The sequence below is a fragment of the Gekko japonicus genome, unplaced genomic scaffold (assembly GCF_001447785.1).
Source record: "Gekko japonicus isolate JY-2015 unplaced genomic scaffold, Gekko_japonicus_V1.1 scaffold1715, whole genome shotgun sequence".
Taxonomy (NCBI): Eukaryota; Metazoa; Chordata; class Lepidosauria; order Squamata; family Gekkonidae; genus Gekko; species Gekko japonicus.
Genome location: NW_015172058.1, coordinates 200,906 through 218,414, shown reverse-complemented (window position 1 = coordinate 218,414; position 17,509 = coordinate 200,906). Strand labels below are relative to the sequence as shown.

The window sequence follows — 17,509 nt, the reverse complement described above, 5'->3', positions numbered from 1 at the left end:
GGGCCCTCTTTAAGGGGTCTGCAGCAGCCTAGTGGAACAATCAGATGGTAACAAGACTAGCAAGGTTTGTGTGGAAAACCCCTGCATACACCTGTGTCCATGATAGCCACCTCCTCTCAGGATCTTCAGGGGAAAGACAGCCAGGTATCAACTGAGGCATGACATCCAAATCGCAAGTCCCGCTGAACATTGCATTGGTCAGGCCACACCTGGAGTACTGAGTGCAGTTCTGGAGGCCTCACTTCAAAAAGGATGTGGACGGAATGCAGTGGGTGCGGGGGACGGCAACGAGGAAGATCTGGGGCCTGGAGACCAAGCCCTATGAGGAAAGGCTGAGGGACTTGGGACTGTTCAGTCTGGAGGAGAGGAGGTTGAGGGGGGACCTGACTGCTCTCTTGAAGTATTTGAAGGGCTGTCACTTAGAGGAGGGCTGAGAGATGTTCCTGTTGGCAGCAGAGGATAGGACTCGCAGTAAATGGGTTTAAATGCTCTAGGCTAACACTGCATTGAGTAGGGGGTTGGACTAGACAGCCCCCTTCCAACTCTGTGATTCTGTGCTCCAGATCACCCCTCTCAAGCTTACCTGGCTACTGTTGTCACGGCGGAAGGATGTAGCGGGTCACACCCTTCTGGGGGGCCTGTGTCTGGAGTGGGTGGATCCTGTTGCACACTAGAGGCTGCCGCAGAGGAAACAACGGGGAAAACAAGAGCCAGAAAAATCAGAAATGCATATGCGCATGGGACAAACTTTCACGAGTATGTGTGCAGGAGCCTCTGGAGGTGCCACACAGAGTGATACGGCCTCTGGAGTCTTTTGCTTGGGGAGACTCTGCCGTCTAAGCTGAGCTTTTTCACCTGCTCAGCCCCACCTCCTGGCCTTCCGATGCCTTTAAAAGAAGTGGCTACCTGGAGGTTCTGCTTTTCCCTGGGGAGATTTAGTTCACAGTTAATTATCTGATGTATCAAAGTAGGATTTTATATACATTGTAACAGGATTTCAAGAGTGGTCAGTCCTCATGAGACCCCTTGGGTGAGGGGTGACTAAGAAGCTAATAAATAAAAATTAAGAAGTTGAAGCCCCACCCAGAGGAGATCACTTCTGCAGAGCTGCTATCTGAGCCTTCAAGCAGCAACAGCCGGGCGATTTTCAGGCTTCTCTTCCCCGTTCATATGGACAAACAAAACAATGCAGAGTGTAGAAGTCCAGGAGACTTGGGACTTCAAGGAAACTGACAGGATCAGGAAACAAATTCCTACCCAATCAAGGATACGAAAATCCCTCGCAACTCTCAGGGAATTCAGAATAGAATGATCATCAGGAAAAATACCTTCAAAAATAAGAACCAGAAGAGTACAACGGCAGGCATGACTCTGGGCTTGGATGTGGACAACCAGGAATTCAAATCCCTGCTCAAGTGACGAAGTTCCTGGACTGACCTGGGGGCCAATCTTCATCGGTCTGTCTAGCCTACCTCACAGTGATGTTGAGAAGGGGGGGCGGCAAGAGAAGCAGGTCCTCCATGAGTTTCTTAGAGGGAAGGTGCGGGGGGGGGGACCTACTAAGTTCAGGAAAGTATCATTCTGAATTTCTCAAAAGAAAGGTTAGATCAAAATAACTTTCTTTAGAAATTGGGCCACGTTCCTAGAAAAGACACCACAGACCACACAAGGCATTTCTCCGCTTTCTCTCTGCAAGCAAAAGGGTAGTCAATGGCTTCTTCTTCTTTTGAATGGAGCACAGAAACCATTACTCCCTATCACTTCCTCTGTAAAAATGGGTGAATTCATTCTAAGGATTCCACCTCCATCTCCTTAAAACGAGCGGCACAGGAGAATTCTCATGTTGCCAGAAATCTGTCCTGTCCAATGGGAAGAGAGAACACAAGGAGAAACACACAGCTGCCCGGGTCACTTTCCTGTCCACTCCCCTATTGCTGGTGGATAACTTGTCCCATGTTCCCCCCTCCCAAGCTCCCCACCTCTTGGAACCAGACCTCTACCTGGTCTAGCACCCGCTGGGTATGAAACGATCCCTGCAGTCACCAGCATTTTAAAAATTATTACAACTTTAGGGAAATGAGGGAGGGAGCAAAGAAAACTAACGGCTGATTCTAGATGTGGTCACACTACTTTTGGAAAAGTGTAATGTTACTCACCTTCGGTGGGGGATACATTGCTTTGCGTCACTTCCTGAGGGAGGCTGGCAGGGGAAGCAGGACCTGTGGGTGCTTTGGAGGGACTGGAGAGCAAAGGGGGGAAAATCACTAAGGGGAGGGGAAAAGGAAACCAGTGTAGCAAAGCTCCTTCCCGGCTACCCCAGTATCAGCACCAAAGGCCCACCTGACTCGCTTCTCATCTGGATTCCCGAGACAGAAGTATTCCAGAGCCTCACCTTTCTTGCTGCTGCGTGCGGGGTTCTGTGAAGGAGGCCCAGTTCTCATCTGTGGTGGAGCAGGAGGAATCCGAATTTGGCCTGTCCCACACTGCTGCTCCTGTGTCAGCAGCCACAGGTTGGGGAGGCGCAGTTGAGGTACTGTCTGCCCAGCCAGGATCTAGGGAAGAACAGGTTGGCACAGGGGGTCAGGTCTAACCTGTGACATGGCCGACAAACACAGAGACCCCTCATGGCAGGAAGAAAAGTCACTCTAGCTGCTGTTCTGCAGGTCTGGGAGTTTAACGGCAAAAGTCAGGAAAGCAGCACCACAGGAAGGAAACTGGTCTCTCTAGGCCCATCTTTTCGATTTGTTGTTGTTGTTCAATCGCACAGTCGAGTCCGACTCTTTGCAACCCCATGGACCAGATCACGCCAGGCCTTCCTGTTTTCCGCCGTCCTCTGAAGTTTGCTCAATTTCATGTTCATTGCATCTATGACACTGTCTAACCATCTCATCCTTTGCCGTCCCCATCTTCTTTGACCTTCAATCTTTCCCAGCATCAGAGTCTTCTCCAGGGAGTATTTGAGCTTCAGTTTCAGTATCTGGCCTTCCAGGGAACAGTCAGGGTTGATTTCTTTTAGGATTGACTGATTTGATCTTTTTGCAGTCCAAGGGACTCTCAAGAGTCTTCTCCAGCACCATAGTTCAAAAGAATCTATTCTTCGGCGCTCGGCCTTCCTTATAGTCCAACTCTTGCAGCCATACATGACTACTGGGAATATCAGTATCTTTTCGATACTGAGCATCAATGCTCCCTCTAAGCTGTGGAGTCTTGTGAGCAAAAATTTTACTTTGTTAGCTACTAGCAATCGTGAGCAAGCGATTTGGCTACTGCATAAATTAGTTTGCTCTCGCGCCATCCTTTCCTGAGCTAAGACAAAAAAATGTGTGAGCCAGAGGCTAAAAAACTGTGAGCTAGCTCACACTAACTCAGCTTAGAGGGAACACTGCTACCCATCATGATAGACTGTAACAGAAAAGATTCAAAGTTACTCAGTGGGCTAATGGCAGTGACTTGGTACCCTTGGGAGGGGAAAGATTTACATTTTTATGCCAAGGAAGCCAAGCGGCTGTGAGTTTTCCCCAAGACAGTCACCTGTGCTCAATCAACTGTGACGAATGCGGTAAGGCCAACATGGCTGAATGTGTGAGTGTTCCCCTACTTGTGGCTCTCTGACCGGGCTGCTTTGCAAGCAGGCTCATAACTTTCCTCCTCATTGCTCAACGACTCTCTTGGACACACAGAGAACTGCAATGGACTCCATTGCCCCTCTTCTGTAACACAAGTCTCCCCAAGCTAATAAGCAAGCGACCATCTGTATTTCTGCCATCTACCAATTCTCCCACGCCTTGAGCCCCCGTGGCCCTCTGACCTCCTGATGCTCGCTCCTCCTCCGTTTGTTCACTGCAGCCGTTGCTGATGTGAGTGGTGTCTCCGTCTCCCCCACCAGGATCTTCCTCTTCACCCTCTTCTTCAGAGTCTTCACTGTCCTCACTATCCGTGCTTCCAACCCCCCTGAAAAAGGGGGGGGGGGGGAGAGAGAAAGCACTGAAGGGGATGGAAATAGTTCTGATTGTGACCTGAACAAAAACCCAGTTCCAAAACCACTAGAGACAAAGATGCAGCTCTTTTCCCCCCACACACATGGGCTCTCCTGTAGAGGAGACAAAAACAACAACCCCCCACTCCAAACTCTTAATAGAATTCTAATTCCATTTCCAAGTCAGTCTCTCAATGTGATCCAAAAGAAACAAGATACCAAGTCCCAATCACTTTATTAGGACTGTCTGCAGTTTAAAAACGTGTTGCTCACTTTTTTCCAGTTCAGAACCTCAAAGAAGGGCAAGGAAAATAGTACAAAAGGTATACACCGTTGTTTAGATGAGGGCAACAGAGCTTAACAGGGACTTTGCCAGTGAACAGGAAGCAGTGAATATAACATGCCCAGGGACTGCAGAAAATGTCTGCGGTACCACTACATCAGTCACAGCATGTGCCATGAGTCTCATTTTGGCCCCAATATTCACTGTGTAAATTAAGCTCCCCAATCAGGCAACCCCTTTCAGGTTACCTCACAGGCAAGAGTGGGAACAGACCAGCAAATCACAAAGCCCCACAGAGCGGGACAGGGTTTCCCCAAGATCAATCAGCTGACTGGCTTAGTCTTATCTGAAGTGGGAAAAGAGCATCTATCCACATAAAGGGGTTTTATCACAGAAAAAAGTTATAAAACCCTGAAGTAACAGTGACATTTGTCTTTCCAAGAAGCAAGCAAGGGAACCAGAGGTCCTTTTGTAACAAGAGATTCCAGTCCTGCATCCTATTACAAAAGAATTTGTGCCTTTGCAAACAGTTTAGCAGCAGAGTTCTCCAGGATTTATCTATTAAAGGATGATTATCAAGCTTTAATAAATCTGATAATACAAATAAGGGGCGAGTTCTGTTCTTTGAACTATAACCAGCCAATCATGCCGAAAACCTGTAGAGACTTTTATCTTTTATTGCGAAAAGAAATTGTTCTCTTTACGATGCAAGACAGTAGGAAATGCAGGCATATAGACATTCATCCTACAATACAATTACTGTAAAAGTGCTAAAATTTATAACCAGCCAATCATGCCGAAAACCTGTGAAGACTTTTATCTTTTATTGGTAAAGTGCTAAAATTATCAAAGCTCGTAGCACTGTTTAATCATATTGCAGCAAGTAATAGTTTAAAAAGCAAACCAGGTTTCAGGTTTTTGTCTCACTGCTTTTCGGGATTATCATAAATCCCAAATTACACACCTGGAAATCTCACCTAGTCTTCTTCTGAGAATTCCATCCACAGAAATCCAATTTGCTTATCACCGTAGTGCATATTAACAGAAAAAACTTAAATCTGTTTATTATAATTCTGTGATTATTGTCTAGATAAGTAATTGGTTCTTAACTCAATATGAGATAATCAACACAAGTCCAAATGATCTAATCAGCAAGTGCATATGAGTTACATCTCTTATAACAAGATAAGAAGACCAATCTCAACTTTTAACCTCTATTAAAAATCAATTCATCTGACTTTTCTGTAACTGTTTCTATTCCAGATTAAAGTAGCTTTGAGCAAACAGAGTTCACCGACAGTTGAAAAGTGCTTGAACTCTCGGTTAGCTTGCAAACTCAGCAAGAAAAAGTTAGTGATATAAGAGCTGCTGCTACACTTTGCCAAATACGCCCGTATCAGGGCAACACAGTTCAGGATCTGTCAGCCGCTAAGCTACGGAGCCAATTCATTCAGGCTGTGTTAGTTTTTTGTCTGTTTTGCATTCTCCTGTGCCTGTCTTCATTTCTCCCCTACAAGTACCTGGATCCTCATTCCCTTCTTATTCTGTTTTCCCCAAGCGAAAATTAGAACTTGTTCAAGGCAGCCTCTGTCATCCCCAGACTGCTTGGGTGTAAAAAGGAGTGGCTTATGCACAGGCCCAGCTCTGAAGTGAGCCAGGCTATATATTTAACTGAATGTGTAGGTATATGCGATAGAGAAGCAGAAGCAGGGCTGTCAGACTCTGCCTCAGATCTCAAAGTGACAGACAGTGGTGGCTACCCAGTGAGTCTGTGTGAGCTACTGTTCCAGGGACATGCAACAGGCTACAGGGACATGGGGGAAGTAGGGCCCCCATTTCTGTTCCATCCCCCCCCCCTTCCTGAGAGGGGCCTGGACAGCATGTACATGGAAAGTGGAGGTTTAAGAGGTATAGCAGACATCAAAGCAAGGGCCCTGGATAATTCCCTTCACTCTTCTTTCTGCTTCCCCTTTCACCCAGGACACTCTTCCTCGTTCATTATGCATGATCTCGTTTTTGGAAACTTCGACTAATCTCTAATGGGGAGCCCCAAATGGACCTTGTGCAGAACTCCGCCCCTTACCTGGCAGCCGTGGGCTGTGCATTGCCAGAAGAGACAGCAGCTTCCTTTTCTTGCCAGATGTCTTCCCCGTCAGAACCATCAGCCTCTTCATCGTCATCAAACTGCTGGATCCGTTCCTTGTAGCAAATGTCGAAGAGGTTGGAGTTGGGCTGAAGAAGACAGGGGGGGGGGGCCGTCATAGCACAGGTCAAAGGAGGGGGGAGGGGAGAAAGCTGCTACAGAGGATCAGCACTTACACTGTCATCATCTGCATTCAAGGAGAAGGTGATGTTGGCCGTCTTGTCAAAGGGGGCACTGGAAAAGAGCAGAGAGCAAGACAGGTGGTTGGAAGTCATAACAGTGTGCTTCCTTGGGAAAGAAGCAAGACCTAGCTTAGAAAGAAGGGACTGAAGAGGGATCCCCACAGCCAGATAGGGTGGGGGAAATTCATCCTGCTCTTGGAAATCCCAGAAATACACACATACACTGTGCTGGATCCCATATGCACACTCTACCCTTTCCTGCTGCAAGCTGCTCCGTTCCTCAGAATCCTGCTCCTTGTGGGGAGCGGGGGGGGGGGGGGGGGGGGACAGATCAGCAGAAATTTGGCACCACTGTGGTGGATCTTATGGTCATGTTTCATGATCTCCAACCTCCCCGCAAAAGTTAAGTAGTGCGGAAGAGGTGGCTCAAACAGCAGTTTGCCTGGAGCCTCCTAGTGTCTTCATGGGAAAGAGAAAAACCCTGCAACATGTGGGCCGGTCTTCCCTACAGTGCCTCACCATCTTTCCTTCCCATCAACCAAGCCTTCCTTTCACACCAGCATTTTTATCATGGAGCAGCATCCCTGGCTCTAATGTGAAACACCCTTCCAGAAAGAATGGAAGCTCCAGTTCCCTTGCCTTCCGTTCTTAATGCTATTGGTGTCTCAGCTGAATATCTGAGAGGGACAGCTAAATATCACCTCCCCCAACCACCAGATCCAGCTTCCTTTTCCCCCTCCCTAATGTGCTTTTTCTAACTATACTGTGACTGCGGTCACACGGAACATTAGCCACGCTAGAGAGACGGAAGATAGGCGGATTTTCCGGGCGCGATCTCACCGCCACATACGGGAAGCGTAGAGCTCCCGTGGCTCACCCGAGGCTTCCCACCGAAGATGCGGGGTAAAAAACTAGTACCTCCGAGGTACTAGTTTCCGGTAACCGCGGGGCAAGGGCGGGCGTCTGATCGCGTTTCCGGTGGCATCCTGCGCCCGCCCATGTCCCCTCGCAAAAAGGGTTTCCCCCCCCCCAAGTCTCCATGGATGCGCACAAGCACCCAACGGAGCATGCACATACTTTGGTGTACAGGAAAAAAAAAACGTTTGCCGCACCGCGCCGCTTCTTTGCTGCGCCGCAGGATTGTCCTGTGATCGGCACCTCCCCCCTACCCACGGAACCTCCACGGGAGGTCGGATCGCGCAACCACACATTATTTTGCCCCGGGGCAAACAGCCACACCTCCCCCCCCCCCGGGCGATATCCGGCCCGTGTGACCGGGGCCTGTATAAGCCTATGGCCACTTTCATTTCTGAACAGCACCTCAGGGTATTAAGAGCTTTAATACCAACGAGTAGCCAGCAGACATCACAACAAAGAAAATGATCCTCATCAACTAATCAGTGGCTAAGATTATTGCACGGACCTGATCATTAGAACACAAGGTAGCCAGAATCAACGCACTGAAAGACACCATAATTAGCCTGGCAATCTTGCCTGTTCCTTGATCTGTGTCATACTGCTAAAACCCAGGTTATTTCTAAGGGTTGCTAACCACTCTTCAGTCAGAGGACGTAAGACCTTACAATTTCTAGCTTGATCTGCCTGGCCAACATATTCTTTTTGTGAGAAAGTTTAGAGACGGAGAGGACACAGGTGCTTCCAATGTCCCAGCCTGTGGCCAGAAAGGGGTATAGCAGTGGGTTAGGCATTACCTTTTCAGCTGTCGGAAGTGAGCACTTCAGGGCAGACAAGGAATGACAGAAAGAGAGAAAGAAAGAGAAAGAGAGGGTGACACATGAAATCTGGGGGGTTGGGGGAAGGAGAGAGGCTGCCCTCATGTAGGCAGTGGCAGGAAAGGGGGGTTATCAACAAGTCCCCCCAGGCTCCATCTCTTCCTATAGTTCGGAACGGTAGGATTCATGCTGAACCCACCCCAGCTAAAGAATTAGCCAAGAATGAGTGCCTGGGCAATCTTTGCCAAGACCATTAAATATATATAAAGTGTAACAAGGCTCAGAAAATGCACCAGTTTCCTCCCTGCCTAGTTGAGCTGAGCAAGGCAAGCGGAGAGGCCAGACATGCTGCGATGGAAGCTGGGTCCTCATGCCCCTCCCCACGAACCTAGTCATCCTACTTTCCAGAACACTGGCACGTCCCCCTAAAGGACCCCAGTTTTTGTCCCATCAGCCAAGAAGGGTCCTGGGTTGTGAAGCAGTAATAGAAATCTCTACCACCACCAGCACCATACAGTCTTATTCTTCCTGGGCCTTGCTGCTTTCTCAAAGAAAGCCAATCAGTTCTGGTTCCCAGATCCTTCCTCTCAACTCAGGGAGCCGGAAAGAGCATCTATATTCTCCTGCGGGCCATAGTTCCAAGGTGAGAGGCAACAGGAGGGCATCTCCAGCCCCTTCTCCCAGCTTGCATTGTGCATCCGTGTCCCTCCATTTGCAACTGCCTGATGCAAGTACTACATGCAAGAACATGCCGCCAGTTACATGCCCCTTAAAATCTGTGGAAGGTCAATGAATAGTCTACTCCTTCTGGACAAATCCATGACTAAGGTGCAGGAAGCTCAATGTTTAGATCAGGGGTCTCCACAGTGGGGCTCATGGGCACTATTATGCCCGCCAGCCCCTTTCCTGGTGCCTACCAAGTGCCTTTAGAAAGTGGCCAGGGCTAGGTGGCGCATATTCCCAGCAGGAGTTCTGATTGGCTGCACAGATTTAAAAGGCATCCTGTTAAGCAGAGCTTTTGCCTGAAACACTGAAGAGTTACTATCAGAGTGGTACATAACCTCAATCCTTGACATTTTGTGGTTGGCTCTGCCTACTATGGCAGCCAATTTATGACTGGCTCCACCTCCTGTGGCAACCATTTTGTATTTGTGTCCACTGCCCTTTTTCAGAATTCCAAAGGTGCCCACGGACTTTAAAAGATTGGGGACCCATGGTTTAGGTATACAATTTAGCAACCATGCTGAAATTAATCAGATCTGAGGCTGGTCAATGTCAAAAAGACAGACTTTCCATGCAACATCATTTGCACACTTGTCTTGAGTGCCACAACAGAAGAAAGGCAGGACCAGTGGTACGCACAACAGAAGAAAGGCAGGACTAAATAAGACCAGTGAAGAACAACTATCCCCTCAGTGTCCATTCAAACAGGTATGACTCCATACATGGGGTTACAAAAAACACAGCCACCAAGAGCCACCAAGGAGTTCTGGCTCCCAGCTCCTCATGAGCACATGCTCCCTCTTCTCAAAGTTCTCAGAAATCCCCCTCCCACGCTGTATCCACTGTTCTCAGAGGAGGCCATTTTTATTCTCAGCGACAAATGCATAGCAAGAGAAAAGGAACAAGAGGTACAAGCATGTTATTGGGGGAAGGTGCAAGAGGATAAAGAACATAGCACTAACTTGACGTTCTCTTCCTGTTCGCCAAACTCTTCATCATTAAAACCGAAGTGATCAATGAATGCCGAAGTCATCTGCTGCAGCTGGTAATCCACAAAGGCCTGGAAGGAAGAGAAACAGCTGGGTAACATTTTCAATTGAGATGCCACTGCTCTTGCAGGTGGAGCATCCTGGCAAAACAGAGGGGCAGAAGTTGATGATCCAGGCAGGTCCTCCTTCGGCTGGATGGGCCCTTTCCCCCCCCCCCCCAAATGGGAAAAAGTATTCCTAGTATCATTCCTAGTATCCAAATGCATCCAAGAGCTCTTGAGGGGATGCTGCGCAGCACCTTCCTGTAGATCCAGAAGACCAGTATTTCTCATCCAGTGCCTTCAAAGTGCATGCACTGGGAGGAGACACTGATGTGCATACCAGGAATCTAGAATGGGGATGCTGAAGATGGGTGCATAAGCATCACTAATCAGCTGCAGCAATGCAACTTCCTGCTGGTGAAGAGCCAGCTGTTTATCAGATCAAAGCCACCAAGAGAGCAGATCCCTAAATACAAGATCTGCTGTTGAACATTAAGAATCTTGAATTTCTATTACATAAAGTTCTCAGAGGTATGCTGCTGGGGGACGACGGGAGAAGAGAAAGATGAAGTCTAAGACCAGGGCTGCCTAAAGATCAAGGCTAAGTTAGAACAATGGTTTTGCCTCCCAGAACCAGGCAATGCATTTTGTGGGTATTAATAAAAAAGAAAAAAATATTGTGGTGCTCCGAACGGTCCCTAGGTTATGCAACGGCAGCTAAAAGACGGGGGAGGAGGTACACGAGCTCTCTCAAGGGGCTTATAGGGACCACTCAACTCACCTGCTGCAGCACAGCCTCCTGGGGGAAGCTGAACTCCTTGAGGTCATTCTCATCATCATCACTTGACGAGTGGAGGTTGTGCATGTTAACCTATAAGGAAAAGGGACAATAACTCTACTGGGGAGCTGGCAAAGACCGGCCTGGCCAAGATCAATGCTAATGGAATCTCTTGCTCCTTAGGGTCTGTTTTCCCCTCCAGGAAGCCAGAAACCTGCATCAGACCTATCAGACTCCTCCAATGGACCCACTGTGCTTCTGCTGCTGCCTCTTGGCAATCCTTTCCATCTCCATCACCATGCATGCATCTTTTGCCACTCCTCCCCCCCTTTGGTTACCCACACATGCCACTCTTGGCTGCCATGTTGCCATAGGCTACCACAAATGTGCAGCATCATAAAAAAAGGTGGTTAGGACCACATCCACAGCAGCCACAGACCACAACCATTAAGGAAGCAACAAGGTTGGGGCAACCTACGATTTAAGAACTTCCCCCACAAAATACAGCTATCTCAAAACTATCTCAGCAGGAGGCTGAGGGCATACAGGCCTGGTAGAGATACCAGCATGATGCAGAGTTCCCTTCAAAACACCAGCATTTTGGTTGACAGTGACTAACTGGAGAAAACACCCTTCGCTCAAGAGTCTGAGTCCCGGTATTTGCATTTAAAAAGGTCAGTACTTAAATATCCGGAATGTAACCACATTTCTGCAAAATGCACCGAAGGACGACCCTCTGTGGTTAGCCTGTTTTATGAAGGGACTGGGTGGAAATGCAATACAGACTAAGAGAGGCACTCACGAGATCCACAGTGTTCTTCTTGTTAGTCTCTGACAAGTGCCCCGAGACAAACTTCTCCCACTGCTCTTGTTCATCCTCTGGTAGCTCTGCAATGTAAAAAGGCAGCAGCTGAAAGCTCTTGCTCCACAGCGCATGAGATGGAGAGAGACACCCAGCTCTTGCTCCACAGCGCATGAGATGGAGGAGAGAGACACCCCTGTTTGTTCCGCAGAGAAAGGGAGTAACCGCACGAGGCTGCTGAGAACCAGGGAGCCCAGAAGAATCCCGGGTTCTAGTTTCCCTGTTGCAATCTATCCATTCCCTTTCCTACAAACAAAAGGGAGCTCGGCTTGAGCCAGGTTCAGAACTCCATGATCTTGCAAGTGGAATTATGCAACCTGTTAGGTTACTTGATGGCCCATCAAAGTCAGTATTGTCTACTCAGACTGGCAGCAGCTCTCCAGGGTTTCAGGCAGAGGTCTTCCCACATCACCTACTACCAGATCCTTTAACTGGAGATGCCAGGGACCGAACCTGGGACCTTCTGCATGCCAAGCAGATGCTCTACCGCTAAGCCACAGCCCCTCCCCAAAGACATGCAAACACTGCCTGGCCACGTGCAAGAGACAGGGCTTGTTCATTCCATTTCCACACAACCTTCATTGTATCCCTGGCTCTGCATATCTTGCCTTTCGCACTCCCTGAATTGAAACTCCCCCTCCAAAAAATTTAAAAAAATAAAGTAAAAATCTTTATTTCAATAAATGAACTTGGGTTCTAATGGCTGTGGAATTTAGACAATTCCTAGCACTACATTTTCCTCCCAAGCTCAGTTGTCTAAAGAGAAAGCTACCCACAACACTCTAGATAAAGGTTCACTGTATACCCCCCACCCCAGTATCAACTGCAGCCCAACACAGAAATGATGTTCATCATAAAAGGCAAGGAGCTGCAGTCTCAGGATGCTCCCACAGGCCAATGGTGTTAACATCAGAATATAAGAACATAAGAGACGCCAATGTTGGATCAGGCCAAAGGCCCATCCAGTCCAACACTCTGTATCACACAGTGGCCAGAAATACTAGGTGCCATCAGGAGGTCCACCAGTGGGGCCAGGACATTAGGAGCCATCCCACTGTTGCCCCCCCCCAAGCACCAAGATGACAGAGCATCACTTGCCCCAGAGCCCCTATGTATACCTTGTGGCTAATAGCCACTGATGGACCTCTGCTCCAAATTACTTGAGCCCACCGCATGCAAGACATGCAAGGCCACCTTGACTGCCACTGCCACTTGCTGTTACCTTTCAAAAGCTGCTTGATGAGGGTGGAGTGGGGCCACTTCTCAGAGCCTTGTGCTAAGGCGTTGGCAATGCGGGTAAGGTGCCCCATGTAGCCCATCCGTCTGCCCCCATCTGACCTGCAGTTGAAAACATGGGAACTGTGGAAACATTCCAAAGAAGAACTATACGACTACTGGGGGGGGGGGACGGAAGAGAGAGGAGTGAAGTGTAGTAGTTATATCTGCGAACCAGGAACGGGGAAAACCAGACTCAAATCCACACTCAGCCATGAGCTGCTGTGAGAATAAAATGGAAGAGGGAAGCAAGTGTGACATCTTGATTAATTTGGGCAGAGTGTAAGACAAAGCAGATAAACGTGACTGGGTTTTGCACCAGGTGGCTTGAAGCTAGGACACCTGTTCAAGAGTTTGAGAACGTGATTCTCTGGACTGTTCCACATGGCTCTTCTGCTTTGCCGTGGTTTCCTTACAGCAACATTGTTTTGACAAACATTCACACGTCCTATTTCTGTGTTTTTCCTTGCTTTGCGCAACAACTTTCCCCAAACCGGATTTGAGACTTATCTTTTTGGAAAACTTGCAATTAAAGCACCTCTGGAAGCTGTGTGGATAGGAAATGTGCATATTTTTTTTCTGATCAAGCCCACACTGGCGCCATTTTCCTCCCACACCAGAAGGCTTTGAAAAGTATCAGTAGTTGCTATATCTCCGTAGCATTATAACAGTACAACAATCTATTGCAACAGGTTTCAGTTCTGGCCCTTCTGCTTGTGGAGTTATAAAGAAAAATGTGCAGCCAATACCTTTCCCGTTATAACTCTGCAACCAGAAGGTCTAGAGGTTTTCTTTAAAAATTAAAGCTGCACATTAGTATGTTGTTATCTCTGTTTCCCAATGGAAGTGCAAATGGCATTTTTCTTTGTAGAAGGAGGTCAAGGGGAGTTCCAATCATGGCAACCCAACATTCCTCAGCAAGCACTCACTGTGACTGCTCATTTTCTTCCCAGGCAGACAAAATTCTTTGGATTAAGCGACACTTCTGCAGCAACTACAGCAAAGAGACAATGGAGCTCATGTGAGGATTGCCCCCTGACTGACAACATCTGTGTCACAATAAAAGGACTTCAATTGCTCAGATCCCCAAGAGTTTCAATACTTCTAGCCTTTGGCTGTCAGTGGATGCATTGGGGGTATCTATTCAAATGCAGAACAGGGAGGGAACCTAGACAGAAGATTCAAGAGTTCCACTCCTTATCCTCTAGCTCCCCATCACTGTTGATGTAAACCACCTTGAGTTTTATTTCTAAACTGGGAGGTGAGATGAGAGTTTACTATGAAAGAGATTTCTATCCAGACTGCAAACCCCCACCCCTTTCTAGAGTGGTTTCCAGATTAATAACTTGTCAACTTGAGCCCAGCTATCCAGTCCCCTCCACTGCCACCACTTAACTCCAAGGCCTCCTTTCCCAGCCTACTCCATTTCTTACAGCAACAACCAGCTATCCAGTCCCCTCCACTGCCACCACTTAACTCCAAGGCCTCCTTTCCCAGCCTACTCCATTTCTTTGACCCTCCCTTCACTTCCCCCCTCTCTGTCTCTCTCAAGTTCCATATAAATTTCACTTGTCCAAAAGCAAACAAGGATCTATTCCTCCTCTACAGGCCACCTCACCCATATGAAAAGAGCATGAAACAACACACACATACACCAACTTACATGCTGGATGACGGGGTTCTCTGGCAGGGGCTTCGAGTGGTTTTCAATAGTCTCCTCCCCAGCAGGGGAGCTGAAAACATTGCTAAGGCAGGCCTCCACCTGAGCGTGCAAGAAGTTGTTGTATGTGTATTTGAAGTAGAGGTCCTGGCAACAAAAGCCAAAGGTAAGCATAGCCAATTCATGATGATCTAGGCCCTATACCCTACTCCTAGCAGTGCCATGAAACAGAGACACGCCAAGGGTAACTCTTAACACCCAGCCCCAAATAGTGTTGTGGCTTCTCCACCAATGTGGCTCTTGCATCTGGCAGGACTGTTTCAGGACAGGTCTTACGCAGAGACCAATTTTGCAAGCTTGCCGACTGCACTCGAACAACCTCATTTGGAGAAGCAAGCCATCATTATTTGGCAAACCATTTCCTGTTTCTTCGTGCCAGACTTCACCCATAAAAAGTAGTCACTTTTCAACATTATTTGTACACCAGTTGTATGATATAATAGAAATAAATAAAAATGCAATGAACTTAAAGCCTGATGACAATGATAGCAAGGATGAATGTAACCAAGAAAAAGCTGATGTAGCTCATACCTAGTTTTAGGAACTGTTCCTGACAATGACTAACAGGTAAATACTGAACAGAACATAGCTCTCCACAAATGTCTCTCCACCCCCCACGTCTCTCCCAAAACAATTCAAGTAGGCCTTCCAAACTTCCAGAAAAGAAACATTTGCGATGGAGTGCCTCCTTAGGAGCACACAAGCAATTCTCTTTTGGATCAGGGAGTGGCCCTGAAGGGAGCACTGGCAGGTGCACGGATTATACTCACCAACATTGTGTTGACAGCCCCGAGTTCTATAATCTCATCCCGCAGCGCCGCATTGTCGGTGCCCAGCGAGCTGGCCAGCAGCTTCACCACGTGTAGGCGTGTGTTTCCCAGTGGCGGGTCTAGGATCCCCCAAGTTGTCTGAAGAGGCTCTTTCTGCCAGGAAGAGTGGGGTGCAGAATCTAAGTTCCACAGGCATGCAGTCCCACTCCTGATCGATGGAGAGCGTGTTCCAGCTCACAGGCTGCCCCCCCCCCCCCCCGGAGAACTCATCTACTCTTCTAGCAAACCTCCCTCTCTGGCACAGCCCAGTTACTCTGCCTCTCAGCTCATCAATTTCTAGCCCAGCCTTCTGAGAGAGAGAGAGAATCTATCTTGAGAGGATAAGCTTTTAAAGCCTCATTCCTTCCCTGGGGATGTACCATGATCAGACACTACACTTCTCATTTCTTTTTGTGGATAGTGCCTTGCATATGTTTTTCTGACACTGGGACAACTGAACAAATTGTCAGATTCTGAGTTGGCTGTTTTCAAAAAGACTCAAACCCTTGAAAAGAAAAATCTCTTGTCTGCTTATGGCACACTACATTTAGGATTATCTTCCCCGACGATGCGTGGAGGATCCCACTGAGGGGGGGGGGGGAGAATGAGGATGCTCACCTCTTCCCAGCCTTCTAGGGCTCTCAAAGTCCCATTAATGCAGTCTGCTACGCTCCTCCCACCTTTCCGCTCTTCATCTGAGCAAGACAACATACACACACACACGTGCGCATACCCACCTTTGGTGGGTCGAGGAGCAGCTGGTGAAGCTCCCTGAGGCGCTGTTTGATGGCAAGCAGAGTGCCCAGACTGGCCTGGCTGGAAGCCACTTCACAGTTAGGCCCGGTTATCTCCATCTGCCCCTCCAGGTTGCAGTAAAAGCCCCCCATGCCCCCCAGCTCCGTCCTGGAAGGGAGAGCAAGACCAACCACCGCTTTTCAATACAAGGACCTGCGGCTGCATGCACCTCCCCCCCCCATCTCAAGTCCACCCTAGAGAGAAACTTAAATCCTTATAATAAATTATGCGGCTCGTGTTCATCAAGTCAGGTGTATGCCGCATGATGCTTTTGAACGCAAGCCAGCTCATGTGGCAGAACTAATTTCGCTTCCTGGACATATGCGGCACCAGGGGGAAAACGTGAACACTTTTGATAACGAATAGTAATAAAGAGTAATATAATTATACAGTTTTGTTAAAACCAGTACAATTTCTTAAATGACAAAAAAAAAAAGGATGGAAAGGCAGAAGGTCTCACAACAAAGAAGACCATTACAGAGGAGTACCCTGCACGATGGGTTTAGCACATCTGCATCAATATGCACATGGTTTGCACTGGGATTACTGTCAACAGTTCACCTCTCTCACTCGCTTTTTTGTAAAGCATCTCTAAAGTGATTTCATCCCAGCCCTGACCTGGATAGCCCAGGCAAGCCTGATCTCATCGGATCTCAGAAGCTAAGCAGGGCAGACCCTGGCAAGTACTTGGAAGGGAGACCCCTCCAGAGAATACCAGAGCTGTGATGCCAGAGGCAGGTGATCCAGCTACTTCTCCAAATGTCCTCCGTGCCCGGTAGGAGTCACCAGAGGTCGCCATGACTTCCAGGCACGGGTGTGTGCACACACACACAATGCAAACATACCCTCCCAAAAAAGTGATTTTGTCCCTTAAAAATCTTTGCTTGCCATTTTTCCACATTCTGATTGTTCTAGCACTCCACCCACTCCTCTAATATACCTTAAATTTTAAGTTTATTAAAGAGCCACTTTTTTTTTAATGTGGAAGGTCGGTAGTTCAGCCGTTCGAGCCCCGAGTGTGCCGCATGACGGAGTGAGCTCCCGTCTCTGGCCCCAGCTTCTGCCAACCTAGGAGTTTGAAAGCAAGAAATTGCAAGTAGATAAATAGGTACCACTTCAGTGGGAAGGGAACAGCGTTCCGTGCGCCTTGGTGTTTAGTCATGCCGGCTACATGACCACGGAAACGTCTTCGGACAGCGC

At 48.1% G+C, this 17,509-nt stretch overlaps 1 protein-coding gene across 1 annotated transcript in view; it reads right to left on the bottom strand.

The window, feature by feature from the left end:
• Positions 1-116: 116 nt before the first annotated feature.
• PPP6R1 (protein phosphatase 6 regulatory subunit 1) overlaps positions 117-17,509 on the bottom strand; it is a 47,596-nt gene continuing 30,203 nt past the window's right edge. The window contains exons 8-23 of the mRNA XM_015420764.1: positions 16,252-16,417; positions 15,476-15,628; positions 14,649-14,792; positions 13,915-13,979; positions 12,933-13,048; positions 11,651-11,736; positions 10,852-10,941; positions 10,003-10,100; positions 8,297-8,320; positions 6,579-6,636; positions 6,343-6,491; positions 3,809-3,951; positions 2,393-2,552; positions 2,157-2,239; positions 584-677; positions 117-123 (exon numbers count right to left, since the gene is read on the bottom strand). Coding sequence (XP_015276250.1) covers positions 117-123; positions 584-677; positions 2,157-2,239; positions 2,393-2,552; positions 3,809-3,951; positions 6,343-6,491; positions 6,579-6,636; positions 8,297-8,320; positions 10,003-10,100; positions 10,852-10,941; positions 11,651-11,736; positions 12,933-13,048; positions 13,915-13,979; positions 14,649-14,792; positions 15,476-15,628; positions 16,252-16,417 — 1,636 coding nt within the window. The remainder of the gene's footprint in view (positions 124-583; positions 678-2,156; positions 2,240-2,392; positions 2,553-3,808; positions 3,952-6,342; positions 6,492-6,578; positions 6,637-8,296; positions 8,321-10,002; positions 10,101-10,851; positions 10,942-11,650; positions 11,737-12,932; positions 13,049-13,914; positions 13,980-14,648; positions 14,793-15,475; positions 15,629-16,251; positions 16,418-17,509) is intronic.